General features: G+C 53.1%; 3 protein-coding genes across 3 annotated transcripts in view; 2 read left to right on the forward strand and 1 right to left on the reverse strand.

Annotated features, from left to right (window-relative positions):
• APBB3 (amyloid beta precursor protein binding family B member 3) overlaps positions 1 to 15,119 on the reverse strand; it is a 31,760-nt gene extending 16,641 nt beyond the window's left edge. The window contains exons 1-3 of the mRNA XM_034780309.1: positions 15,003 to 15,119; positions 1,182 to 1,372; positions 875 to 951 (exon numbers count right to left, since the gene is read on the reverse strand). Of these exons, the coding sequence (XP_034636200.1) occupies positions 875 to 951; positions 1,182 to 1,372; positions 15,003 to 15,051 (317 nt within the window). The 5' untranslated portion in view covers positions 15,052 to 15,119. The remainder of the gene's footprint in view (positions 1 to 874; positions 952 to 1,181; positions 1,373 to 15,002) is intronic.
• Positions 15,120 to 18,201: 3,082 nt separating this feature from the next.
• LOC117881841 (SLC35A4 upstream open reading frame protein) lies at positions 18,202 to 21,328 on the forward strand. Its single transcript, XM_034779577.1, has 3 exons — positions 18,202 to 18,384; positions 20,074 to 20,172; positions 20,510 to 21,328. The coding sequence occupies exons 1-3, from the start codon at positions 18,370 to 18,372 to the stop codon at positions 20,705 to 20,707; spliced, it is 312 nt and encodes a 103-aa protein (XP_034635468.1). The 5' UTR covers positions 18,202 to 18,369; the 3' UTR covers positions 20,708 to 21,328.
• A 12-nt stretch (positions 21,329 to 21,340) lies between these two features.
• On the forward strand, positions 21,341 to 25,051 carry SLC35A4 (solute carrier family 35 member A4). Its single transcript, XM_034779576.1, has one exon. It carries the CDS (start codon positions 21,364 to 21,366, stop codon positions 22,339 to 22,341), a length of 978 nt encoding a protein of 325 aa, XP_034635467.1. The 5' UTR covers positions 21,341 to 21,363; the 3' UTR covers positions 22,342 to 25,051.
• Positions 25,052 to 27,271: the final 2,220 nt, after the last annotated feature.

Below are 27,271 nucleotides of genomic sequence, written 5' to 3' on the forward strand. Positions count from 1 at the left end.
AGTTTCTCCATGTGTAGATTTACTGGCACATGGCTGCAAATTAAGTCAGTGGATTTGGGGGCTGCCCACTCAAAGGCATTGCCTCCCAGAGCAGGCAGGGCAAGTCCCACTCTTCAGAGCTGGAGCAGGAGGTCAGAATGGTTTAATTCATCACATGGCCAAACAGCCAGGGACAAACTGGGAAGTTTAGAGAGGAGACTCATGAGTGCTGAGGAGGCCGGAGGGAGTGGCTGAAGGGAAGGGGTTCCCTGCATGCCAGGTGCTCAGCAGTGACTATGTGGGGACAGATAGCTGACACCATGCAGCCCGGGGAGAAGGAGGTTCCTTAGAGGAGGATTGAGTATGGAACTAAGAGGAATGGGATGAAATTAAGAGGAAAATATAGTTTGATTGTCAGGAAACGGCTTCCTGATCGTGAGGCACCCATGGCTGTGGAATTGTCTCCCCGGAGAAGGAGCGGGGCCCATCACTTGGGATGAAAGCTGGGCTAAGTCAAACCCTAGCAACAGGCAGGAGCGGTGCCAGGGTTTTTGCTGCCCTAGGTGGCAGCGCTCCTTCTCAGAGCATTCGGCGGTGGGGATCCTTCTGCTCCACATCTTTGGGGTGCTTCGGCGGCGGGTTCTGGAGTGAGTGAAGGACCCGCCACCGAAGCGCCCCGAAGATGCGGAGCAGAAGGACCCCCGCCACTGAATTGCTGCTCACGAAATCCTGCCACCCTAGGCGACTGCCTAGGGTCGCCTAGTGGAAGCGCCGGCCCTGGCAATATGGATTAACCCAGGGAGGCGAACATGACAAGGTGCCAGTGACTTCTCTCCCCTGGGGTTTGTCCTAACCAGGCATGCTTTGGCAAGGTAACCTGTGCGGCGAGGCCTACCTTCTGGGCAACGACGCCACTGGACTGGGGACGGGTCTCACCTCGGATGCAAGCTTTACTGCGGCTGCTGGTAGATCCTGAGCAGAGACAGGAGAAGAGACTCGTGAGAAGGCCAACAGAGAGCACATGAGGCTTGTGTGCAGATGAGTGTTCCTGGTGGGTGCAAGCCCCCCTGTTGACACAGCCCTGCTTAGCCCTGGCCATCTCCCCTCCCAGGGTGACGAGAGGGGACTGATCTAATCTCATTCCTCCCACATGGAACTGGCAGTGCTAAGACTAAAGCCGACCTTCTCCTGGCATTCTGTACCATTTCCTGCAATGCAGCTTCTCCACTAGCCGCCAGGCTCCCTCCCAGGCCAGAAGTGCACGAAGGCCGTTGCCACTGCGTGGTGCCCGTGGGCACATGCCAGTAGTAGGTCCCTGAGGAGTCGTGAATTTTCCTCCATCCTGGGGGAAGGTCAGGCTCTGTCTCCAGATTCTGGTCACTCCACAGGTTATCTAGGAACACAGAAAGCATCAGGCAGCTGGGGTCAGGGTTTGTGGAGCAACTTTCATCCTAAAGGATCCCAATGCACTTTACAGATACTGCACAGTCCCTTTACCCATGGCTGAAATGCAGCCACCTCTGGGGTGGGACACAGCACTTGTTTACCAGCAACCCTACAAGATGGTTTAGGACCGGAAAGATATTACAGCGCATTCAGCTGGGAACCTTGCCAGAATGCAGTTATTCACACTGGAATTTGGCCAGGACACCGAGGCAAACACTCCAGCTCTTTAAGGGCCTGGGGCCAGCCAGCCCTGTTCACTTTATCAGCCCCAGCTTGAAGGGGTCAGGTGTGTTCTATAAGAAAGGGGGGTTAGCTCAGCTGGAGGAGGGAGAGGGGCTCCTGCAGTAGCCCCTGGAGCCGGAGGGAGAGAGAGGCAAAGGGGGAAAAGCCCTGGGTGGGTGGAGGAACTGCTGTTGGGTTTAATGTCTGCCCAAGTTTTACATTTGGAGACTAAAACTGTGTCTGGAAAAAGAACAGGAGTACTTGTGGCACCTTAGAGACTAACAAATTTATTTGAACATAAGCTTTCGTGGGCTAAAATCCACTTCATTGGATGCATGCAGTGTATTTTCCACTCATTTGCCATGAGACTCCCCCCTTGCAGGTGTCCACGGACAGTGGTGGGCAGGGCCGCCCGGAAGGGGGGCAAGTTGGGCACGAGAATGGCTGAGGCTCCCTCCCTGGCCCCGGCCCGACCCCGGCCCCTCTCCCGGAGCCTCAGCACATCCAGGAGCATCCCTGACTCTGGTGGGGCCTGAGCTCCTCCCCGCTCAGAACCGCGTGGTAAGGGGGTGGGGCTGCGAGCTCCAGTGGGGCCTGAGCTCCCACCACTCGGCCCGGAGCTCGCAGCCCCACCCCCTTACCACGCAGCTCTGAGCCGGGAGGAGCTCAGGCCCCGCCAGAGCCACGCTGCAGCGCTGTCCAGGGATGCTCCTGGATGTGGCGCGCTGAGGCTCCAGGTGAGAGGGGAGCAAGGGGTAAGGGGCCGGGGGATTAGATAAGGGGCAGGGAGAGAGCAGAGGTTGGGGGGGCGGTCAGGGGACAGGGAACGGGGGGGTTGGATCGTGGGCATTCTGGGGGTCTGTCAGGACTCGGCAGGGGGGTGGATAGGGGTCGGAGCAGTCAGGGGACAGGGAGCAGGGGTGGGGTCCCAGTGTGGTGGTTGGGGGGTCTTTGGGAGACGGTGAGGGGACAAGGAGCAGGATGGGTCGGGGATTCTGAGGGGGGCGGGCAGTCGGGGGGCAGGAAGTGGGTGGGAGTCAGATAGGGGGCAGGGACAGGCTGTTTGGGAGGCACAGCCTTCCCTACACTAAAGCTCATTCAGCAGTTTGAGGCTTGCAGAAGAGCCAAGCTGTTAGCTTTTCCATTATGGCTGCCGTCCCTTTCACTTCTCAAATGCCAAATTATAGTCTATATTTAATTTCAGTGCCATAGGGAGATTCATGTCAGGGGAGGGTAGCTTAATTTAAAATTAGCCACTGGGGGAGGGATCACATGAGAAGAGCAATATCCTACACCACCTACCTCCTTCCCAACCCTACAAAGGGAGACCCCCTCCCCCCCCCCCGTACATTCCCCGAGGCTTCAGAGGGGTTAATTCAGAGGTTCTCAAACTTTTGTACTGGTGACCCCTTTCACATAGCAAATCTCTGAGTGCGACCCCCCCCTTATAAATTAAAAATACTTTTTTATATATTTAACACTATTATAAATGCTGGAGGCAAAGCGGGGTTTGAAGTGGAGGCTGGCAGCTCGTGACCCTCAGTAATAACCTCATGACCCCCTGAGGGGTCCTGACTCCCAGTTTGAGACCCCCTGGGTTAATTTAATTTTAGCACCCTGTGTCCATTCACATGCATGTGCTATTTTGAGCATTTCAGTTTTCACAACATAGGCTCATCCCAGATTCTGGAACAAGCTCAAATGCTCAGTTCGTGGAGTATGTACATAGCTATACTAAAGACAAACCCACAGTAACCGTCTCCAGTTTGTGAGGGACCCCATGGAGCCAGTCTCTAGGAAACAGATAAATGCATGGAGGTTAAGTCCATTAATGGCTATTAGCCAGGATGGGTAAGAAATGGTGTCCCTAGCCTCTGTTTGTCAGAGGGTGGAGATGGATGGCAGGAGAGAGATCACTTGATCATTACTCACTCCCTCTGGGGTACTTGGCATTGGCCATTGTCGGTAGACAGGATACTGGGCTGGATGGATCTTTGTATGGCCCAGTATGGCCATTCTTATGTTCTTACGTTCTAACCTAAATGAACCCAAAGTTATGGAGACAGATATGAGTCAAGGAAGCCAGCAGAGTATCAGAAACCTGGAAAAATCTCTGACTGGATGGGCTCAGGCGTTTGGTCACAAGCTGAGGTGGTTCAAAAGTTTTGGATTTTTTTTAAGCAGAATTTTTTTTATTGTTTCTTTAAACAATCAAACACAACAAGCAGCAAATATTTGGTCACACACTTCTGAAACCCCAAACCATATTCAGGTTTTGGCAGACTAATTTCAGCTTTTCAATTAAAAAAAACACAACAAAGTTTGAAGGAAAGCAGACATTGTCCATGATTTTTTCTGCTTTTTAAAAACCCCTAGTTTTCGATCCAAAAAAAGTTTTGATGGAAAAATATTTGTCCAATCCTTTTAATGAGCTTTAGTGCCTTTTAGCACTAGCTGATGCTGAGAACCAGTGATACCTTGTAAAGAAGTTTTCTCAAAACTGGGTTTGTGCCGAGATGCGTAAGGTTTATTTTTCCCAGGGCTGCCCGTGGGACGGGGGGGGGAGGGGAAGCAAGTGGGGCAATTTGCCTTAGGGCCCGCAGGGGCCCCCACGAGAATATAGTATTGTATAGTATTGCAATTTTTTTTATGGAAGGGGTCCCCGAAATTGCTTTGCCCCAGGCCCCCTGAATCCTCTGGGAGGCCCTGGTGCTGGGATAGTGGTAGGGTCCCCCCCTAGAATGGCTTGCAGCTGTTCATAGAAGTGGCATGTGTGGGGCTCTGACTCGGAGTGATCTTTTGCCTCCTCTGTCTTTTGGTAGGCTTGCCTGGGCTCCATAACTTTCATGCAGCACTGCTGTGTGTCCCTGGTGTAGCCTCTGTCCAACATTCCCTGTGAGATTTTGGCAAATATATTTGCATTTCCTCTTTTGGATTGAAGTTCTGCCTGCACAGATTCTCCTCCTCATACAGCGATCAGATCCAGTGTCTCTCTTTCGGTCCATGATGGAGCTCATTTGCGATTCTGGGACTGCATGGTCACCTGTGCTGCTGAGCACTCCTGAGCTTGCCATGCTGACCAAACAGGATATGAAATTCAAAAATTCCCGGGGCTTTTCCTGTGTACCTGGCTAGTGCGTCAGAGTTCATAGAATCATAGAATCATAGAATATCAGGGTTGGAAGGAACCTCAGGAGGTCTTCTAGTCCAACCCCCTGCTCAAAGCAGGACCAATTCCCAACTAAAACTAAATAAAAAATCCTGTCCAGAGCGGTCACAATGGAGCACCCTGGGATAGCTCCTGGAGGCCAATACCATCGATTTGCGTCCACACTACTCCAAATTCGACCCAGTAAGGTCAATTTTAGCGCTACTCCTCTCGCCGGGAAGGAGTACATAAGTCGATTTTAAGAGCCCTTTAGGTCGAATGAACAGGGTTGGTTGTGTGGACGCGGTCATTTTTAAATCAACCTAACGCGGCTAAATTCGAACTAACCCCATAGTGTAGACCAGGCCTCAGGGCCCAGGTAAACTGCTTTGAGCTTATGGTGCTCACGCTGCAGAGCTAAAATAGCAATGTAGACATTTGGGCTTGGTCTGGAGCCCAGGCTCTGAAACCCAGTGAGCAAGAGGGTCTCAGAGGCTGGGCCTAGAGGACAAGCCACCCTGCCGCTCCAGAGGCATCCAAACAGGAGAGGAAAACATACTTCCTGACTTCAACCCCAATGAGCCAGCCCAAGCCCAGGGGAGTTGTGAGGGAATACACCCCCATATTTCCAGCCTACTCACTATTGGAATAATCTTTGTACAAAATATGCCTGGTAAGGTATCCTTTGAAAACTCATCATTTGCTGGTCAGTATTGTCCTGGTAAAATATGTGTGGCAATATTATATGAGAAGTTATAAGATTTCCCTGAATGGTGCTATTAACACACGTTCCAAACCACACAGCCCTGCGCAAATGGAAGCTGGCAAACAGCTGTCCTAAACAAAGGAATGTGCGCTCTGCTTAATTTGCATGTAAGCAGTAAACAGGGTCATCAAGCAGGAAGGGAAGACAAAGGAAATTCAAATAGGTGAAAAAACCATCAGGGAACATCCTTGCACATAGACTGGCTCCTGCTTCTCATCTGGAACCTCAGTTACCAAGCGGTGCTGCATGTGCACAGGACACTAGCTAGCTTAGCAAAGTAAGGACACAGCAAGCGCAGCCTGCCAGAAATACACACACACCAGCTGCAGTCGCTGCAGGGATTAGTGCGGTTATCTGAATGAATGAGGATTCCATAGCTCCGTCACTGAATTGATTCACAGGCAGGCAGGATCCTCCAGATACAGAAGCACGGGCCCATCAGAATCTCTGTACAATGCTGGGGGTCATTTTGTTCAGTGCAGTGATGGGATTAGGGACTGTAATAACATCCCTGACCACGAGGATCTCAAAGTACTTTTACAACTCTGGGCCAGCCTCACAACTCTCCTGGGAATGGGGTGAGCATCTGTCCCATTTTACAGATGGGGAGACAGCAAGATGCTCAAGATCACAGAGCAAATAAACCATAGAACCCAGGTAGGGTGACCAGATGTCCCGATTTTATAGGGACAGTCACGATATTTGGGGCTTTTTCTTATATAGACTCCTATTACCCCCCACCCCCGTCCCGATTTTTCACACTTGCTGTCTGGTCACCCTAAACCCAGGAGTCCTGACTTGCAACCATCCCTGCTCTATCCACTAGCCCACACGCGCTTCTGCAATGAGTATGTGTGGCTATTACAGTGGATGACTGATCATGTGTTTTAATGTCAAGCAAACAGCTAAAGGAATTCAGTGGCATCAAGACAGCAGAAAGGCTGTGGCTGGAGACACTCAAAAGCCAGGAAATTCAGCATGATGTTCTGGCACATACAGGTGGGGTTAAGTTGCCATCTCTAGTACCTCACTCTCTGTAGCCAAGTGACTGATTCCTGGAAGGTTTTGCAGGTTGCAATCTCTACCCCTAATGCTGCATTAGCCAATCCGGATTATTTATATCAACAGTCTCTTCAACAGAATTGGATCACACAGCTCTGGTGGGGCTTCCCAGACAGTCTGAGCTCCTCCTCCAAGGAGGGACCAGAGATTTGGCTCAGCCCAGCAGCCCTGAAGATCCTCCCAAAGCAAAGGAACCCAGGCTGCCAAAGCCACCTGCAGCTGGGAGATGTAGGCCCCAAACCCCAGCCTGAGAGTGAATAGCAGAGAGCTAATGCCGTTGCCGCACACCCCGCACTTGGGGCCCCGAGGCAGGGGCTGCACAGGCGAAGGGCTGGAGCTGGTTGTTCCCAGAGACACACTCAGAGCAAATGCACCACTAATTAGATGGAGCCAAAGCTAATTCATTCTCTGGAGCTGGCACGTTCCCCAGCACAGGAGGTTCAGCATCTCCTCTGCCAATGGCCATCTCAGGCACACAGGATCTGAGTCAAAGGCACTCTCCAAAGCCTCCATTTACAGTGCAAGGAGCAATGCTAGCCCTGGAGCATCAATCTCCAGGACGGCCCAGACAGAGAGCTCAGGCACACACAGGGAGAGATGCATTACAAACCCAATGCCACCAAGGCAAGACTGGCATAGCGTGGCAGGAGCACAATGTGCTGCAGTCAAGGCTCAGGTGGGATGGTGTGACATTCCATACCTTGGGGGAGCGTACTGTAACCCCCATATTCCTCATTTTAAAATAATCATGATCTTACCTTACAAGGCATGCTTTATATGTATCAGGGGAAAGATTATGATCTGCTGAAAGTCATTTCTCTATCCATATATGTATATCATTAATGCATATGAAGTTATGAGAATTGTGTAGTATGGTTGTCACTAAAATGTGCTGTAAGTTGGGGGAATGAGCCAGATATTAGCTCCCCAGAGGAAACAGCAAGGAAAGTAACAAATGCCCGGGCAGGGTGTCAAACAATCCATTAACAACCATTGTCCAGCAAGGAAGCTACAATGCAATGACTCATCTGCATGAGGCCACACCAGGGGAATTGCTCAACCTTGCTTGGAGAGAGTAATGCTCACCTGACTCTGATGAGGGGGGCAAAGCCAAGGGGGAGGAAAGAACATAATAAAAGGGAGAGACATTTGCCATGTTCTTCCTCTCTCTTCCACCTACATCTACAGACACCACCACCACCAAACGACTGAAGTGCTAATTAAAGGAGAGAGCCTGACTGAAGAGCAACCAGCCAGCCTGTGGTGAGAAGCATCTAAGTTTGTAAGGACATTGAAAGTGTTAAGATCACTTAAAATCTATCTTTATAGTTAATAAATGTGTTTGTTTATTCTACCTGAAGCAGTGTGTTTGGTTTGAAGCATGGCAGAGGCTCCCCTTGGGATAACAAGCCTGGCACATATCAATTTCTTTGTTAAATTGACAAACTCATATAAGCTTGCAGCATCCAGTGGGCATAACCCGACACTGCAAGACCGAGTTCCTAGGGTTGTGTCTGGGACCAGAGATATTGGCTAGTGTCATTCACTTGAAAGTACACCTCTACCCCGATATAACGCTGTCCTCAGGAGCCAAAAAATCTTACTGCGTTATAGGTGAAACCGTGTTATATCGAACTTGCTTTGATCTGCCGGAGCGCACAGCCCCACCCCCCTGGAGCGCTGCTTTACCGCGTTATATCCGAATGTGTGTTATATCGGGTCGTGTTATATCAGGGTAGAGGTATAGCTGGGAGCAGCTTACATGCCAGAAGCTGTGTATGAACATCCCAGGAATAGAGTTCTCACAGCAGAGCAGGGTCAGGCTGGCTCCCAGAGTCAAGGATTGGAGTGACCTAGCAGACCACCAGTCCAGATAATACCAGAGGGGAAGGTCACAGACAGCCTTTCATCTCCAGCCGTTACATTTCAGATCACAAAACACAGTGCAAACAATCTACAGGGACTGCATGCCCCAGCTGCATGGCATCCCCTCGCGCCACCCTGGGGCACTCGGACTCGGAGGGAAGACTGGCCCCTGCTAAGCAATAACACCATGTCCCGTAACACCTGCCTCTGCCTTTCTCTCAATCCCTCACCAGTTACTGACCAGGCCCAGTGCTGTTCTGCTTCTGAGATGTGTTGAGCTCACTGGTCATGGTGGTGTGGCTACACACAGCCTCCGCAGGGGCAGGAGTGAGGGGGTCTAATGTGCACCACACCAGCTGATGCTTTGTGTGGGGGAAAAGGAGGAAGGAAAGTAAAAGGGAAATCATTGAGGATCTTGGAGGCCCAGAATGCCACCTTCCCCACTTCAGAAGCAGGGGAATAGCTCAGTCCCTGCCCCTCCTCAGAATGGACATGAATCAGAACCTGCAGCCTGGCTCTTCCTTGCAGGAATCAAAGGTGCAGTATCTGTAACTGTATCCGTCCCCGGGAATACAGCTAAAAATAGCCAAAGGTCAGCATGCCCCTGCTGCATTATTATCTTGTTGAGATGCCCAACATGGGTAGAACAGAAGGTGAATAATCCATCACCAGGCTCTAGCATACCCCGTGCCTCTGCTCTCCCCGGCAACACAACCCGCCCAGGCAGCTGCAAGCCACACTTTACTTAATCAGGTCCCGTCATCAGTCGGGCCGGCTCAGCCAGCTGCTGGTAGAAGCCGCCTGCACCCTCCACACAGAAAGATTAATGCCCCAGCATAGAGCCTGCAGCAAAGCAGCCAGCTGCGGCCCAGCTCCTTCCTACCACTGGAACCATCACATCCACTGCCAGCCACACAGCCTCTGTCACTGCCAAAGCCCTTTGCTCAGGAGGTCAGGACAGTGCCCGGACGGTGCCCAAGCATGGCCCACAACCTGCCAGGGGCCCAAGGGCTACACTGCATCTATCTATCCCCAGGAGGGGTTGAGGACCTGGCGTTGCTCTGAAAGGGGTGAAACATATGAGGAAGACACAAGGCCATTGGGGTCTGAACCAGAGAAAGTTTGTGCCTTATCCAAGCAGAGAGGACACCATGCCTCTCTCAACACGGCACTTGCAACACTGTGCTGGGAATATGGCACTGAGGCCGAGCTCCACTGTGCCACGAAGACAGAGGCAAATTGGAGGGAACCAAGAAGGGCCACAAAATGATCAGGGGGCTGGAGGGAAAGGCAAAAGCACTAATGGCCCTTTGTAGTCACGGCTCCCCTGATGTCAGTGGGCTTTAGGCCAGGCCCCAGATCTGCAGTACCTGGCCGAGCAAGTGCTAAGAGGAGCTGGGGGAGGAAACTGTTGGTGTGGAGTTGAAATTAAGGCCTGTTGACCTGAAACCTAATCCTCCGAACAGGAGCAGGTTCCCCACTAGGGCCAGGGCAGCTCTCCCAAGGGTGCATTCCCCAGGCATGGTTACATCCCGTCTGATCCTAATTGCTCAAGCAATGGAGCTCCCAGCCCCTCCACCCCCGCCCCTCCTGCTGCACTGTCAGGAAATTGGTCCCTGAGACTCAGCCTAAATTTTCCTTTTCATTCCCGCACAGCCACACCCCGTTGGGCTTTGCCCCCCTCAACTGCACATGCCTCTCCTAGCCTAGCACTCAAATTGGCTCCCTGGATGACCTACTCCCAGGAGGTCAGGCGCAATGACCCGCCAGGTGCCCTGCAGAAGGGAAGGGTGAACGAGTTTGTGTCCTTGCCCCTCAGCTTGTCTAAAATACCAGGCGACGGGGAGCCTCCCTCTCCTTGCTGAGGGGTGGGGCCGTCCCAAAGGTTCAGCAGTGCGGGACTCGCCAGCCCCCCCCACACACACACCTGGGGAAAGCTGCCAACACTGCGACGTCAGCATCCTGCTGCGGATCTCAGCAAGAAGGCAGGTTCCTAAGTGGGAACAGCAGTTTACGAAACAAGCCCGCTGGCAGGGCAGCTTTGCCAACTACCAACGAGCAGGAATGACACAACCCACACCCCTTCATGCAGCAGAGAAGCTCCCTCTAAAGGGCCAGCTACTGTCCTGACCCCAGGCAGCTGTGGTCAGACCAGCTTCCTGGGCCACAGCATCACATCAAGGTTCCTCCCCACCCTGGACTCAGCCACGTTCTCCCAGAGATCTCATTGGTTGGGTTGTTTGCAGAGGGTGTACACTGCTTGGTGCCCACCCCCAGGGAGCTGGCCTCACTTCTGACAGACTGGGGGTCCGTGTTCTGCACCCCAGTGCCCAGAGGCAGCTGGCCTGGAGGGGATGGAGTGAGCCCCATGCTTTCCCAGAAGCGGATAACGTGGGCCAGAGGGGCTGCAAAGTAGGGGCCATTTAGGCTGATGGGAAAGCCCCAACTGAGGGAAGCTCACTGGTGCAGGAAGAGACGGGGCTTCTAGAAAGCCAGGGAGCTGGGAGCAGAAAGGAGGCTGCAGGGAGTCACTGGCAGTCACTCTCCCTGAGACAAGGGGGAGAAAGGAATTTGGACCCAAGAGGAAGGGTTTGTGTTGTCTAGCAACCCAGGAGATTGGGGTTTGGTTAGAAGGGTGGAGAACACGAGGCTGGGATAGGCAAGGTAGGAAGCACTCCAGGGGAGAGGCAGGAAGGTTTGTGCTAGTACAGAGCTCTGCTGCTGGAGATAGAGTCTCTAGTAGGGTCCCAGTGTAGGGAGCGGGCCTGAGTTCCCCTGAGCGAGTGGCACAATCTAGGCTGTGAACTTGAAGACTGTCCAGAACCATTTGCTCTAGTCACAGAGGGCAGTGGGGTTAAGCACTGCTTGGGACAGTGTGGAAGATGTTGACAGTACTCTGGAAGGGGAGGAGCACTGTTACTTGGGCTACATCTACACTACAGGGGGGAGTCGATTTAAGATACGCAAATTCAGCTACATGAATAGCGTAGCTGAATTCGACGTATCGCAGCCGACTTACCCCGCTGTAGGGACGGCGGCAAAATCGACCTCTGCGGCTTCCCATCGACGGCGCTTACTCCCACCTCCACTGGTGGAGTAAGAGCGTCGATTAGGGGATCGATTGTCGCGTCCCAATCGATCCCCGAGAGGTCGATTTCTACCTGCCGATTCAGGCGGGTAGTGTAGACCTAGCCTTGGTCAAACGGCTAGGCCCCGAAGATGAGGCGCAGCAGCTCCCGAGGAACAAGAGAAGGGCCACAGTGTGAGAGTGTGAGACGGCAGGCTGAGGAACCACAAGAAGAGGGCCTCAGGCTGGAAGAGCTAATGCCTAGACCACCCAGGAGGAGGTGCCCCCTCTGAGTAGAGGCCCCCGTGACAGGAATCTTGACACTGGCTCCGCAAGAGACGTATTTTGAATACAAGCCTTTTCCTGTCTTTCATTCAATGCATAGAGAGACTGTGCCCGGAGCCTAATCTCAGACAGCCCCTCCCAACTGCCCCAAGCCTCCTGCCTCCCACGCAGCACCAGGCTCTGGCAGAACTGGGAATGAGTGCCGACACACCGACTCCTGAGACCGAGTGGAGAGGAGGCACCCTGCAGCCTAGCCAGCTGAGCTGCACTGTGGATCTTCATCCCTGCACAGGCCTTCACCTTCTGCAGTTGGGGCCCAATTCTGGGGACGTGGCATGCTTTCACCTCTCATTGGGACTTCAAGGTGAGTTGGGAGCACTCAGCATCCCACAGGATCAGGCCCTGGGAGACGCTTTCCATCAATGGCACTAGCACATTTACCATGCCCTGATGCTGCCCCCTTTTCTGTATTAGGGGACCCTGGTCTTTCTGTGTTGGTGGGTATACACCATACTTGTCATTGATTCTACCCTCCAGCCAATGACTCTGCGACAGAAATCCCAGCCCAGAATTACATGGCAGGATAATAACATTGATCCCAAAGACACTAAACTGCTATCAAACCCATGCCAACTCTGGGAATTTAATCAAGGGACGACAGGCTTTCAGCATGGAGATTAATCTGGTCAGAACGGACTACAGTTCCGCACAGCCTCCCCCAGCTCCAGCTTCTCCTCTCCACTGCTCAGTTCTCAGGGGCCAGGATGCATGTGAGGCTGGGAGAGATGAAGATAACTTTCCTTCAGGTGTTAAATGGCTGCATATTGGGAAGAAGCAGCTGAAATCTTCCTGATCTCTGGTGGGGCAAAGGGAGCAGCTGGGCAGGATGCTTTGGGAAATGATGTGGGAGTGGTTGCTTTAGCAACAAATTATCTTTAATACAAACCAAATTTGCTTATACAGCATCACACATTTGGTGTGGCTGGCAGGCTGGCAAGAGATGCCCTGACATTCCCTGGAGGGTGATTCGTCTCTGTAGCCACAGATCAGGTGCAGTCCAGGCAGTGGCAGTGCCAGTTTTCCCCCACCTCCACCCAGTGCTGGAGTCCTAGAAAATAAGTGCCAAGCAGGTAGCAGAGGGGAAGTGGAGGGAGCTGGGAGGAAGATAAGGGCAGTGAGAGAGCTGGAGGATGCCCAGGGGAGCAGGGGATGACTTCCTGTGGAGCCCATCCTGTGCCCACCTCCCCCCTACCTGTGCCCAGCTCCCTGTGGGGGGCTCTGCTGCCCAGGCAATCCCACTGCCCAGCTCCCCACATTGCCCAGCTCTAGCTCCGCCCTAGGCTCCTGGTAGCTCTGGGCCCCCACGCTCCCCTGCCTGGTCCTGGCTGCAGTGTCTCCAACTCTTTCTACACTGACACCTCTCCAAGAGCCCACCACCAGGGCCCAGCACCTGCCTCTCAGAAGACACTCTGCAGCCAGTGAGAGAAAGGAGCAGGCGGCCTGGGACTGGCAGAAGTACTATAACACTGTTCTATCTCCCAGAATGGTGTTCTGGAGCATTCTGACACAACCTGAGCACTGCCCCCACCCCTTCTCAGCCCAACGTGCCTCAGCCATGACTCTCAAGTGCAAAGGAGCGGGGTCTACAGGGCTGAGACTGGCAATGGTTTTGGTGATTTGGACACCTGCTAGCTGGGAAATGGGCTGAAACCCACCAAACTCATTTCACGAAGGCCACCAGATGGCCACCAGGGGGTAACAACTTAGGGTCATTTGGAATTCTTTAGCGATGCTAACCTTTTAGAGAGGCACTTTCCTGATTCAGCAAGGCTGTTACCAATAATAGGTGGTAACAGCAACGCTGAATGGCCAAAGCTGCCCAGCTGCAGGAAATCCCAGAGTAGGGGCCTCAGGACAAGTGGGTCTTGTTTTTCAAAAGAGCAAGTGCATATGCAAGGGCCCTGGATTTGCTCAGGGCAGCCCAGTAGCCCTGGTGGGATGCAGGTAAACTGGGGTGTGGATGTGCCCATAATCATCAGAGAAATTCCTCTGCAAGGAGCATGAGCTCTCATGCCTTGCCTCACTCAGACTCTGTGCACTTCCCAAAGAAACAAAGTGAGGATAAAAGCTACAGGGCATTCCTGACTTCACCAGGAACCTGGTGGTGGAGAAAGGTGCCAGGATGCTATGCCAGGGGCCATTGGCCTCTGCTTGTCGACAGCACGGGCAGTGACACACATAGGAAGAAGAGGCTCCAGTGTCTGGGGCCCAGTGGCCTCTCTGATTCCACTTCCAACAAGGAAAACAGGTGTGATGTGGGCACTTGAACTGAGACACTCAGCTTATTTCATGCCAGCCAATCAGCCAGCAGGTGGGATGGTACCTGGGGATGGACTAAGATAAAGGACTTTCACCTGACTCCCATCCTCCCCCAGCCAGTTCCCCCCCCCCCGGGGGTGATTTGGAACCTGTTCTATTTGCAGTGAACAGCTGCAGATTGGCTTTCCCCTCCCCGGAGCCACTCAGCCCTCCCAGATTTGCTTTTTACTCCACACACGTTCCGCATCAGGAAAGTTGAGTAAAATGAGGGGAAGGGATTATCCGGGCTGCTGTTCCTGGTGCTGGCAGGGCTGCGGATCTGAGGCTGGGCCCAGGTTTCCCAGTCTTCAGCGCAGCCCTCCCAACTAACGAGCAAGAGATTGTTGTAGTGGCAAATGAGAGGCCAAGCCAAGCCCATGTCCGCGTTCAGCACCATGGAGAGCTGCCCGAGGCATGGCCCGGACTGACCCAGCCAGCCTGCGGGAAGGACCCGGGAGGAGGCAGAGGCGCCCCATGCATGGGGGGAAGAACACAGGACAGCAAGAAGCAGCCGGGGGCCCATGGGCCGCTCGCTCCTCCGTGCAGAGAGCCCTTTGCAGACTGTCACCCCACCAGGTGTCAGCCCGGTGACCAGCAACAGACCAGCAACAGGTCTGCAGCGAGCCAGGGACCCACGCCCCCAGCGCCCGGCCCAGGGTGACGGGCTGGCGCTCTGCCCCTCCTCGGCACAGCGCAGGGGCACGGCTCTCTCTCTGCCCGTCCACGGCCCCCTCCCTTCCCCGGGCACGGCCCCTTGCCCGGCCGGCCCCCGCCCTACCCGGGCACGGCCCCCCGGCTCTCACCGTCGCAGTTGACCAGGATGATGGCCAGCATGTAGTCCTTGCCCAGCATGGCCTCGGCGAGCCGGGCGCCAGGGGACGGGACAGGACGCGGCGAGCGGCGGCTGCAGGACCAGCGGCGGGCTGGCGCGCGGGGAGGGACTGGGCAGGGGAGGCGGGGCCGGGGGAGGGGGCTGGAGGGGAGGTGCACGGGGAGGGGCAGAGGGTCCGTGGCGTGCCGGAGGCCAGGCGAGTGGGAATATGGGGTGCGGGCCGAGGGGCTCAAGTGCAGGGACAGGCCGCGGCTGTGGCCAGGGAGCTGGCCAAAGGCGGCCACTCCGCGCAGTTTCCATCCAGGGCCACTGCGGAGGGGCTGGGGCGCTGTCCGGCCCTCCGCGGAGCCCTGGCTCCGCCTTCCGGGAAGGAAGCAGCTGGCCAGCTCTGTTCAGCAGAGATCCGGGTCCAAGGAGATCCTAAGGTTCCCACTGGCTCCCACACCCACCACCCTAGTATCTGTAATGGGACCCGACGCCCCTTTCCCAGCAGGGCCAGGAAACCCGAGTGGTCTATGGAGACAATGTTGAGAGCAGCTTCTTTCTCCAGTGAGACCAGATTCAGCCACCCATCTCTGCCGTAGGGCATTTGGGAGAGGGGGTGCCGAGTAGCTTCCCACACAAAGCTGTAGGCGAAAGGATTATTGTGAGCAAACTGCTGTTGTCTCTAGCTTTCCATGCTAGAAACACCTCCCCCAAGGAGCAGAACTCGCTCTACGGTGGTAGGTACAGGGATTGGGGTTCTTGGGAGAGGAACACTTGGTATTTAAATGAAATATAAAGGGTTCCACTCAGACACAAGCTAAAGAGGCAGCTCCTTCCTGTGCCCTGGGGGACAAAGTTCAAGGCTGGCTTTGACCATCACACAGTCCCTCCTCATTCAACACACTCCCCCCAACTCTGCCTCACATTGAAGAGGGCTCCTGACCTTAGAAGGGCCTCTCTGTCTAGCTAACTCTAAAGAGACATCCCATTTCCAACCCCACTAAGAGGAAACATGGGCTTGTAGGTAAACCAGAGGGCAAGGAGTCAGGAGATCAGGGCTCTGTTCCAAGCAGTGCTGCCACCGACAATAAATCACTTCCTACTCTGTTTCCTTGGTTTACACATCTGTTGGGAGGCTTAATTGCTCAGTGCTGGTAAAGTACTTGGAGATTCTCAGCTAGAAGGTGCTAGAGACAGGCAGAGGACTATTATTCAGCATTTATGAAATGCCTGTGCTAGAGAGCTGTCTGGTGTTTCATACTGACCTTAGATTCCAAGGCCAGAAGGAACCATTGTGATCATCTAGTCTGACCTCCTGTGTAACATAGGCCAGAGAACTGTCCCCAAATAATTCCTAGAGCAGATCATTTAGAAAATCATCCAATCATGATTTGAAATTTGTCACTGATGGAGAATCCCCCATGACTCTTGGTAAATTGTTCCAATGGTTAATTACCCTCACTGTCAACATTTTATACCTTATTTTCAGTCAGAATTTGTCTCGTTTCAACTTCCAACCACATTCCAGCAGGGATAAATGAGGTTGCCTTGTCATTATAAAGTTGAAGGTCTCAATGTGGTTCTCAAACATTTTATGAATTTGGCTTCCCAGAAGGAAACAACTTTATCCCCATTTTACAGCTGGGCAAAGTGAAGTTGAGAGGCACAAAACAAGGTCACACAGTCAGTCAGAAGCAAACTCTGAACAGAACCCAAAACTACTGACCCTCAGTGTACTGCTTTAGCCATTGGATTACACTGCCTTTCTAATGTTATCTGAAGGTCTGGAAACCCTTAGGGTGGGATTATCAAAGGCATATTGCAGTGAGAGGTGCATTAAAATGGCCCCAGATTAGATTGGATATCAACTGAATTAACTGGTCAGTGTTAGTAAGGTGCTTAGAAGATCTGCCTGGGGGATATCTGTGAGCATGCTGGTAGCCATAAGCACATGGGATCACTATGTCCACTCTGCAGCTGTCAGTGTGCCTATGGTTTATCCTTGCATACTGGGCAGGTTGCCATGTTCATGTGAACAATCTGGTATCTGTGTGCATGGTGAGCCCAATATACACGTGTAGTATTTCTGGGAATGTGTGATATAATTTTTACATGGCCTATGTGTGCGTGCCCAGTGGCTGTGTATTTGAAGTATTCATGTGGACACAGGCTATGTGAATGTGGGATACTGATGGGTTAGGGTGTGGGTGTGCCCGTGCAGTATTTGAGAGAACTTGAGGTGCCCATGTGTGCGGGGGATATCTGTGAGAACCTAAAAAAAACGAGGAGTACTTGTGGCACCTTCTATAGACTAACAAATTTATTTGTGCATAAGCTTTCGTGGGCTAAAACCCATTTCATCCGATGCATGGAGTGGAAAATACAGTAGGAAGGTATATATAGCAGTACATGAAAAGATGGGAGTTGCCTTCCAAGTGGGGGGTCGAGAGAATTCAATTAAAGTGGGCTATTATCAACAGGATGAAAAATCACTTTTGTAGTGGTAATAAGGGTGATTCATTTCAAACAGTAAACAAGAAGGTGTGAGTAACAGTTTCTTTTAGTTCTTGTAGTGACCCATCCACTACAAGAAGGTATGTTTTGCGTGCACATTGTTGTGCGTGTGCAAGTAGGGCACGTTCCATGTGCAGGTTGGTATCCAAATGCATGCGAATAAGGAAAGGGGGCATGTAGGGCATGTGAACATGGATTACCTATGTGTAGAACCCTGTGTTTTTTTGCAAATATGAAATTAGAAATAAAACAAAACATAATGTATGCAATGACAAACCCACCCGTAATGGCAGTGCCTGCGTGCTCTTCACCCCACATCGGACCCTCCCCCGACACGTGAGTAAACCAAACTAACACGGACTCCCCCCGTCCCCAAAGAAACGAGCTACAGTATTAGGCAGGCAGGAGACACAGGACTCTACAGGGCTCCGCCCACGGCCCGGGAGGGGACAGGCATGGAGGGGAATGATGCTGGCAGTAGGTGACGGGGCGAGTGCGGGTCGGTGACGTAAGGCGGAGCCCGTGACGTAACGGGTGCGAGGGACGTGCAGGCCGGAACCTCCCCACGCAACCTCTGGTGCCCACGTGCCACCCGTCACGCTGCGGCTTGGGGGCGGGGTAGCGGCTCTGGTCTATGGTTTCCGGCTGGGACAGGAAGCGTTTCCGCCCTGTTTCAAGATGGCGACTACTTTGCCTTTGTTCATTTCCCTTGAGCTGGCAGCGTCACGTGACGCATTGTGCCCAATATGCCTTTCAATATGCATGATTAGGCTATATAGCGTCCGGACTGGGGATGCTGTGTGGACTGCGCATGTGCGAATAGAGGGCCGGGCCTGAAGATGGCGGATGATAAGGTGAGAGAGGCGCTGGGAGGCTGGGCTGTATCGTGCCCGGCTCACAGCCTGGCCCGACTCGTAGGCAGTGGTGCTGGTCCCGCCACCTGGGGGTCGGTGGGAGCCAAGGGCTCGCTGCTGTGACCCGGGCCGGGCCCCGCTGCCTGCCCGGCCCCGGCAGCTCTTCCCCCGCTGGGCCCGAGTTCTCCGGGGGGCGGAGAAAGCTGCCGGTGTTATAAAGCCTCCGGCTTGGAGAGCCCCGAGCCGCCGCGTCCCCTGCCCCCGGCTCCGGCCGCGTGTTCGGCCTGGGCTGCGAACGGCGAGGGAGCATCAGGCCGAGGAACCGTTCCGGCAGCCGGCCAGTGCTGAGCGTGCTCGGTGGCTGGGCTCCGCTGCCCCAGTGGCCGTAACAGCGAAGGTAATGCTCGGTAACTACTTATCTGTGTCTCCCAAGCGGTTACCTGAGCCTGCTGCGACCTGTAAATGGGGTAACTCCACTGTTGGGCTAGATACTTCCTAGCTTTCCACTACCGCCTTGGTGCGGCGTTAACCGGCCTCTCTCTGGCTCTCCCAACCACGGAGCCTTTCTGGCGCTGCATTTTGTAATGCGCTTTCCGCAGAGTGACACGATTGCAGGGATTTCTGGTTTTACCGGTGGCCTGACCTGTAGTGCATACACCCTATGAAGGTAGGTGACACAGATCAAGCCTTACCATCTTTTCTCAAAATTGCACAGCTAGAGGCTTGAAATTGAACATTTTTGTAGATTTCATTAGGCATATGATTGTAGAATGTCTGAAGTTGAAAATAATGGGCTTTTGACATTGGTTAAGCCCCTTCAGAATTGAAATGACTGAACTAAACTTCAGTAACCATGGGATATTTTTAGGCAGTCTTAATTCCCTTCTGTACAGGCCTGGGAAGCCTTAGCTTCCTACCTTTAGTTTAAAAGATAGATCGGGGTCGGCAACCTCTGGCACACGGCTCCCGAGGGATGTGCTGGCCGCAGCTTCCCGCAGCCCCCATTGGCCTGGAGCGGCGAACTGCAGCCAGTGGGAGCCGCGATCGGCTGAACCTGCCGACGCAGCAGGTAAACAAACTGGCTTGGCCCACCAGGGTGCTTACCCTGGCAAGCCGCGTGCCAGAGGTTGCCGACCCCTGAGATAGATCTACTTAAAATGTGACTTTGTCAAAATTAGTGTAGTCTGTTACATCAGTCTAGTACTGGGATCGGCAACCTTTGGCACAGGGCTCGCCAGGTAAGCCCCCGGCGGGCTGGGCCGCTTTGTTTACCTGCCATGTCTGCAAGTTCGGTTGATCGTGGCTCCCACTGGCTGCGGTTCGCAGCTTCAGGCCAATGGGGGTTGCAGAAAGTGACGTGGGCCAAGGGATGTGCTGGCAGCCGCTTTCCACCGCCCCCATTGGCCTGGAGCGGCGAAACATGGCTAGTGGGAGCCACGATCGGCCGAACCTGCGGATGCGGCCCGTAAACAAACCGGCCCAGCCCGCCGGGCTTACCCTGGCGAGCTGCGTGCCAAAGGCTGCTGACCCCTGGTCTAGTCACTTCCTGTTCCCTCTGCAGCATGGCCTAAATGCTATGCCAGAATAGTAGTTCCCTGAACAAAAGGAATTTGACTCTTTGTCATGAAGTTACTGAATTGCATGTTTGCAAGCAGTATGCAACATTGAGTATTTGTTTTAATTGTGTAGGACTCAAGACCAAAGCTGAAGGATCTTGCTTTTTTGAAGTCTCAGTTGGAAAACTTACAGCAGCGAGTGGAAGACGAGGTGCAGGCTGGAGTGGGCCAGGTAAAGCTGAAGTTCTTTAACACTTTAGCCCTAGATTAATCTCCCAAGAAGTTGTGCTGTTCTGTGATCTTCCAGTAGAATGAATGTATCCTGTTCCACTTGGAGTGCACACTAGTTGTATCTCCAACCAAGTTGAATGCTTGGTTTCACTTGCTTTCTTGGCAAAATACTGAGGTTATATTTATTTCTTCTGTGGTGATAACATTTCCCTAGACCACTGTTGCCAGGTTTGTGTAATCAGTGGAAGAAGATGACATGTTCCATCTAAGTTTTATGCATTAGGGTACACTTTTGTCCAAGAGACTATTTCATCCCCTTCTCTCCTTTTTCTCTGCAGGATGGTTCTTTGCTGGCATCTCCATTTCTCAAAGGGTTTCTGGCAGGTTACATTGTAGCCAAACTCCGATCTTCTGCAGTCCTAGGATTTGTGTTTGGGACCTGCACTGGAATATATGCAGCTCAGGCCTATGCAGTTCCCAATGTTGAAAAGACAATCCGAGACTATGTCAGCTCGCTGAGGAAAGGACCAGACTAGAGGAGAATCCTTTTGGACAACAATGCACTCCAGAAACAGCTCTTCTCTTGTTAGACATCTTTGACATGATCTTAAGGGGCTCCCAGGACTGTAGCTACATATGTCATTCTGGCCCATTGTAAAACATGTGTAATACCAGATCAGTGTGAAACATCAGCAGGTCTGATTACAAAATATTATTAATCAGAATACCCTGAAGGTAGCAACAGCTGCTTTCAGCTGTCCAGTGCTTGCGAGCTTCAAAATCTGAATGTTGACAACTGCCTTTCTCACTGTAATTTCTTACCCTGCATTTCCCCCCAGTAGACTGGAAGGGCGGCTGTCAGATCATCTCATATGCTATTATTACACCCCTTCACATATCGATTGCCTTGCCCAGGAAATGTGCTTTGTCTAATTTCTAGGGAGACCTCAATTTTTTTCCCTGATAAAGAGCAAACATGTTCCTCTTCTTGCATTGAGCACATAATGAATAGTTCAGTGTCTTCCTAATTAGACTGTCTTTAAATATATGGCATTTGTTGTCTCTCTTTCCAAGGCAGTGACTTGATTTTTAGAAACACATCTACATCCTGGAATGTTCTTGCCTCTACTGAGGCTCTGACCGTGAAAGGACTAGGTGCTATCCTTTACCCTTTGCTGGAATCCACTGCCTCATGGGAATAATTATTGCAAATGGTAGTGCTGCTGGTTCACTGCTCAGCACTCCCACCAGGGGGCTCAAGAGAGTGCTGTGGGCACTGATGCTAGTCATGTCTGTTGCTATCTATGGCTCTCATGCACCCCTTCTGACTCTTTGTAAAGTGGATGGAAAGATCCCATTCAGTGCCTCATCAGTTGTGGTTCTTACTGAACTGACCAAGCTGGTGATCTCCTTCATTTCCCTGCTGATCTGGGACCGGAGGCAGCTGGGAGTCTCCCTGTCATGGCGCCATGCTGCCCCCTTTGCCCTATCTGCGCTACTCTATGCTGCCAACAATAACCTGGTGGTTCACATGCAGCTGTTCATGGATCCTAGCACCTACCAGGTCCTGAGTAACCTGAAGATTGGCAGTACTGCTCTCCTGTACAGCATGTTCCTGCACCAAAGACTCTCTCTGCACAAGTGGCTGGCCCTCTTCCTGCTAACAGCTGCTGGGGCGAGCTACACCTATGGAGGCCTCCAGGACCTGCAGCACTCCTCCAGCTCCTCTGAGATGCAGTTACACGTCACCCTGATTGGCTTGCTGCTCATCTCCATGTACTGCCTGATATCAGGCCTGTCTGCTGTCTATACTGAAGTCATCCTGAAAACCCAAGATCTGCCACTTACTCTCCAGAACCTGTTTCTTTACTTCTTTGGAGTCCTGCTGAACTTGATTGCCCATCTCTTGAGCAGCAATGGGGCTGGATTCCTGGATGGCTTTTCTTTCTGGGTGCTGGTAATCGTGGTCAGCCAGGCCCTGAATGGCTTGATAATGTCTGTGGTCATGAAGCACAGCAGTAACATCACCAGGCTCTTCGTTATCTCCTGCTCCGTGCTTGTTAATGCCCTTCTATCCATGCTGCTCTTCAGCCTGCAGCTCACTGCCTTTTTCTTCCTCGCGGTCTTGCTGATCGGCTTGGCAGTTCACTTGTATTATGGAGTCAAATAGACTCCACCTTGCAGCTCTGTGGGAGACATCTGGTTTTGAGGCTATAGCTGGCATGTTCTGGGCTATTATGTCGGGGTGGTAACTGCTTGTTGCTTTTTTTTTTTTTTTTTCTCATTTTTCTGTAACAAATGCATTAGTCTGGCCTGGCTGCCCTCTTAGAAGGCAGTTTCCCTTCAGAACCCGTCACCTGAGGTCGGGGACAAGCATGTGTGAGGCAGTAGGACTGCAGCTGAAAGCTACTGGCTATCACAAGCAGACCTTGCCTGTAGCTAGCACGTGCACTGTAAGGAATTGCACTATTGTGCAGCACGAAGAAGTGGGAGGGGATATATTGCATGGGCTCTGTATTCCACATACAGGGACTCAGCAGCCCCTATTTGTCTGCAGGATCAGGCCCACCATGTATCCCTTTTGGGGGAGGGGTGAGAGGGCTTCCTTGTGAAGACTAAGCCAGTGACAGTAACAGCAGTTTAATGGTGTCCTCTGTGACCATCCCCCATTTTCCCTTTTTGCCTAAGCTCCTGTCCTCAGGCCCTTTCTTGGAGGGACTCTCATTACAGCTGAGCAGCACCATTTCCATCTCATTCAGGGACCACTTGTGTGATGTGAGCTGCTTCCTTCTCTCTCTGGCTGTGCCTGGTGCCTCCACAACACTCTGAGCCCTGATCCAGCTGTTACAAATTCAAAGTGCCTTTTGGAAGGGGGATAGTCCCAGTTTTGTGCACATCCTGTGCAGTGAGCTGCACATTGATTCCAAGGCAGAGCCTTGTTCTCAAGCAACGTATGGCGAGTGCATTTCCCAGACCCCTTCCTACCTGCTGCTCTCATCTCTGTAACAAAGCATCAAAGAGCTGTTGACTCTTCTGTCAGTGGAAACAATATGTGTAACCATCTCCCTGGAAAGTTCCAGTAACATGACGAGCTGCTGTTCAGCTGGGGGCCTGTGTGTGCATGGTTATCACTAACATGCCTTATGCACACACGCTGGCACACCCGTTTCTCAAAATCTGGCTTTTAACGTGTAGTAGACTCCTGGGCCCAGATCCTCAAAGGCACCTAACTCCCATTGATTCCACTGGGAGCTAGGTGCCTAAATACCTTTGCAGAGCTTAGCCCTGGTCACCTAGGCCCCAGCTGGAACCCATCAGGTGAATCTGTTGCTAGCATCTGCCTATTTGCCAGGTACCTAATGCCCACAGCTAACTTCTCTTGCCCTTTGGATTAAAGCATGGATCTGTATCTTCACCATGAAAGCAGCTACTGTTGAGTGTTAGCTGAGCTGTCAGCTATGATGCACGGCAGGAGCTGGGGTGGTGGCTTGAAGGCCAGAGGAGTTCCCTGTTGATTGGGAAAGAGGAAAAGGAAACTTCCAAAATAAAATGGTTGGAATCATTAAGATGCCCAGAATTGAAGACGGGGATGATGGCCGTGCTCGGGCAGGGTCTGGTTTGGCAACCCTGCAGACTGATCCCTCTGTTTAGCCACAGAACAGTTCCAGGCCTGGCAGTCCCAGCTTCCCCTACATGTGCCAGTGGCCCACCTTGAGGGACCCCATCTCTGTTCAGTCTCCATGGTCCAGTCAGGGCCACCGGGGGGGGGGGGAAGAGCGGCAAGTGGGGCAATTTGCCCCAGGCCCCACAGGGGCCCCCAGGAGAATATAGTAGTCTACAGTATTGCAACTTTTTTTAATGTAAGGGGCCCCCAAAATTGCTTTGCCCCAGGCCCCCTGAATCCTCTGGACGGCCCTGGTTCCAGTCTGTTTTTGGGGTCTGCTCAGGCAGGCAGGCCAGTTGTCAGCCTGGTGGTGGAGATCTGCCCTCTTGAATATTGTCCTTGCCAAGCCCTTGGTTTCTCCATAAATGACTAAACCGTTTACAAATGACTGACAGGGTGGGAGGAAGGCAGCTCCCTGCTTTGTGCCAGCCAGCCAGTGCAAGAGCCCAAGCAGTCGGCTTGGCAGGGGAGAGCTTTTTGCTCTGCCATTCCCGGTACCAAACCTCAGCAAGGGGTCTGCGTGTACTGGGCAAGGGGTTCAGCTGTCTCCAGAGTAGGGTGTCTGAACAGGGGCTAATGCTTCCTCCCTAGCCTAGAAATGCAATAAAAGTGCACTCTGAGAGGCAGGGCTGGAGCTTTGGGCTTTCCCCCTACACCTTTCCGCTGCCCATGCTTTCCTCTCCAGTGCACCTGCCCTTCAACATGCAGAAGCCACCACATGCATCTGCTGCTTCCTGAGACAGGGGTCTGACTACATTCCACACCCCTGCCAGCTCCAGCTCAGTCTGCCCTGGAGTGTTGTGCTTCCCAGCATGCTGTTGGGCAGATCCTGTGCTGGGCAGCCTAAACTCCCTACCTCAGGGAAGCTGTGCCTCATCTCATGAATTGAGTTGTCCATTTCCCACTGTGCCACTGCCAGGCTGGGGCAGGGCAGGGGGCAGCCATTCCTGCTACAGGCCTCTGATTGCCACTTGACCTGGAGTCCTCATGGGAGCAGTGTAGCTGCATGGGGCTGTTGCCTTGCTTGTCAGCTGACACCTGCAGCAGTGTGCGTTTTTGAGAGCATAGTGACTGTTTAGCCTGTATAAATGTTGGTACAAATCCAGATACAAACCCAACTTAGGTTTGACAAGGTTCAATTCCTGTCACCCCCAGTGCGTCAAACAGCAACGCCTACCCTGGCGCTGGCTGTAGTATTAAAACCTGCATTTTCCCAGCCCTTGTGACTGTCTCATTCCTATCCTCTTGCTAGCAGGGAGACTGGTCGGACCAAACAGGCCAATGCCCAGCCCCTAGTCTGACCTCATTTTAATGTGTCTCTCTGGATTGGAGCGAAGGGCCCTTCCTCAGTGGAGCGCAGCATCCTATTGGAACCTTTGAATACACTGTTTATTGAGAGTCTCATTGGTTTATTTCAGCTGGCAGCAGCCTGAGGGAATGAGAAACCTGTGCTGGGTTCCTGGTCCAGTTGTCTCATGCAGTTCATTTCCCATAGTATTTCAGCAGTGCTTGCCAGCCCCATGGGAGCACAGTTCCCCACATTGCTGACAGCCCCAGCCCCTTGGAAAGAGGCATCTGGGGCTTTGTTCAGCCTTTCCCCAGGGGTGCAGAGAGAACCCTTGCTCTGGACAGCTTGGCAGAGCCCTGTCTGGGTGCATTTACTGTGACTGCCCATGGAACTGCTCCCAAATGCTGTATCTGCCTGCTCATGCTCTTAGTGGGGTCCCCTGCAGTACGCACAGTGAACTGTGTGCCTCTTCCTACTTGTTGGCTGAATCCGAAGGGGGAGTAAACCAGCAAGAAAAACAAGCCACCCATATGTTTGTTAGGCACCCTGCCCCATTGGTAAAAGACTGTCACCTCCCAAACCTTTCTGTGGAGAAGGCCCCACTTGCTGTTGGCACCATAGGTGCAGGCTGCCAGGATGCGTAAGGAAGGTGCAGTAAGTCCTGCTGAGGAAAGGGGCTGAGCGTAAGCTGCTGTCTGTAAAGGCTGTGATCAGGTTGCCCATTCCCCTGGGATGAGCTGGGGGATTCATTTACACTGCAGTTAAAAGCTATAGTGTGGCTGGGACCTGACTGGGGCAGAGCCCTGGGGTCGCCGAGGCGTCAACCCACTTAGGCTGCCGTGTAGACAGCAGCTTTCTCCAGGCTGTAACGGGGGCTCCTGCCTGGAGCTTGGCCCAGGCCAGCAGGAAATGTGGTGAATGCTCAGGCTAGGCCTGTTCCAGTGGAGTGGGTGCACCTTTTGCAGCATCTTAAATTAACAGGATGGATGGCTGCTCTCAAGGCCTAGGCCAGGTGGGCTGCACATGCGTCAGGATCAGCGAGGGTAAGGGGGCTAGTTCTCACACATGGGGGCGCGGGGGGTGGTAGAGTGTGGTGGCCTAAATGGTCTACTTTGGGAGCCTTCAGCTAGTCCCTTAACTCCTGATTGGGACACTTCCTGGGGTGGCTGGGTATGTGGCAGTGCTGGGGCCCCTGCTCTGATGAAAGGCTGCAGGAACTGGGGGCTTAATAGTCCTGCATGTCAGCCCCTCCCTCAGATGCCTAATGCCAGGTCCCGTGGGGGCATATTGGCCTCAACCTCTGGCCCCTGCTGCAGGGAGACATTCCTCAGGTCCGGAGGAACAGGCCTGTGGCTGGACTCTGAACACTGCAGTGTGTGTGTTAACAGCTCCTGCCAGCCCTTGGACGGGAGCCAGGGCCAGGTTCCTTGCTGACTTGTGCAGCTGTTTCCACTGCTGTGAGTGATTTCTGGGCATGTGAAGCTGGACCTCAGCTGTATCTTATCCCTAGCAGTTGAGAGCAGCTGCCAAGTTCTACACTGGGCTCCAAGCCCCTGTTACACTTTGTCCCATTGCTGTGGAAAGGAGCTGGGACCAGGGTCACACCGCACTTCCCACTGAGGGCCTAGAAGCTGATGGGAGTTGTAGCTTTATAAACCTCCGTTTGCTGAAGCTCTGCTCTCTCCCAGCCCTGTTGGGAGTGGGGGGGAGGGGAAGGTGCTGTATTGAGCTAGCCATGTGCTCACACATTGCCTGCTTAGTCCCCCATAACCTCCCAGGGCCAGTCTGCCATTGCACACAGACAGCTCCCCAATTCAGCAGGTGTAGGTAAAGAGCTCCCCAGCTGCTCAGAGACCTGCTAAAACACCAGAACACCTGCCTGGTACTGTAAGAAAGGCTGGCCCAGGGGTTACCCAAATTGCACCTCTTCCCTGGAATGATTGGCAGGCATTGCCCTCCTCCCCCTCCGCCCCCCACCCTCCAGTGTTCACTCCCCCAGGGGTGGGGGCAGAGCGCTCTGGCACGGCCCAGCTCACTGCTCAGGAGTGTGGGTCTGTCTGCGTGGCGCGATCAGTGCAGCCCAGCTGGCTATGTGCCTGGAGCTGCTGGTTCTGAGCAGACAGGGAGATGGCGTCCTGGAGGGCCTCC

This window comes from Trachemys scripta, chromosome 8, assembly GCF_013100865.1.
Source record: "Trachemys scripta elegans isolate TJP31775 chromosome 8, CAS_Tse_1.0, whole genome shotgun sequence".
Classification (NCBI taxonomy): domain Eukaryota; kingdom Metazoa; phylum Chordata; order Testudines; family Emydidae; genus Trachemys; species Trachemys scripta.

What these genes read in the sequence shown, in the direction of transcription:
- LOC117881841 (XM_034779577.1), top strand. An exon ending in TGCAGGCTGGAGTGGGCCAG is followed by an intron (nt 20,173 to 20,509) that starts GTAAAGCTGAAG and finishes TTTTCTCTGCAG; the next exon opens with GATGGTTCTTTGCTGGCATC.
- SLC35A4 (XM_034779576.1), top strand. Translation starts at nt 21,364, where the DNA reads ATGGGAATAATTATTGCAAATGGTAGTGCTGCTGGTTCACTGCTCAGC.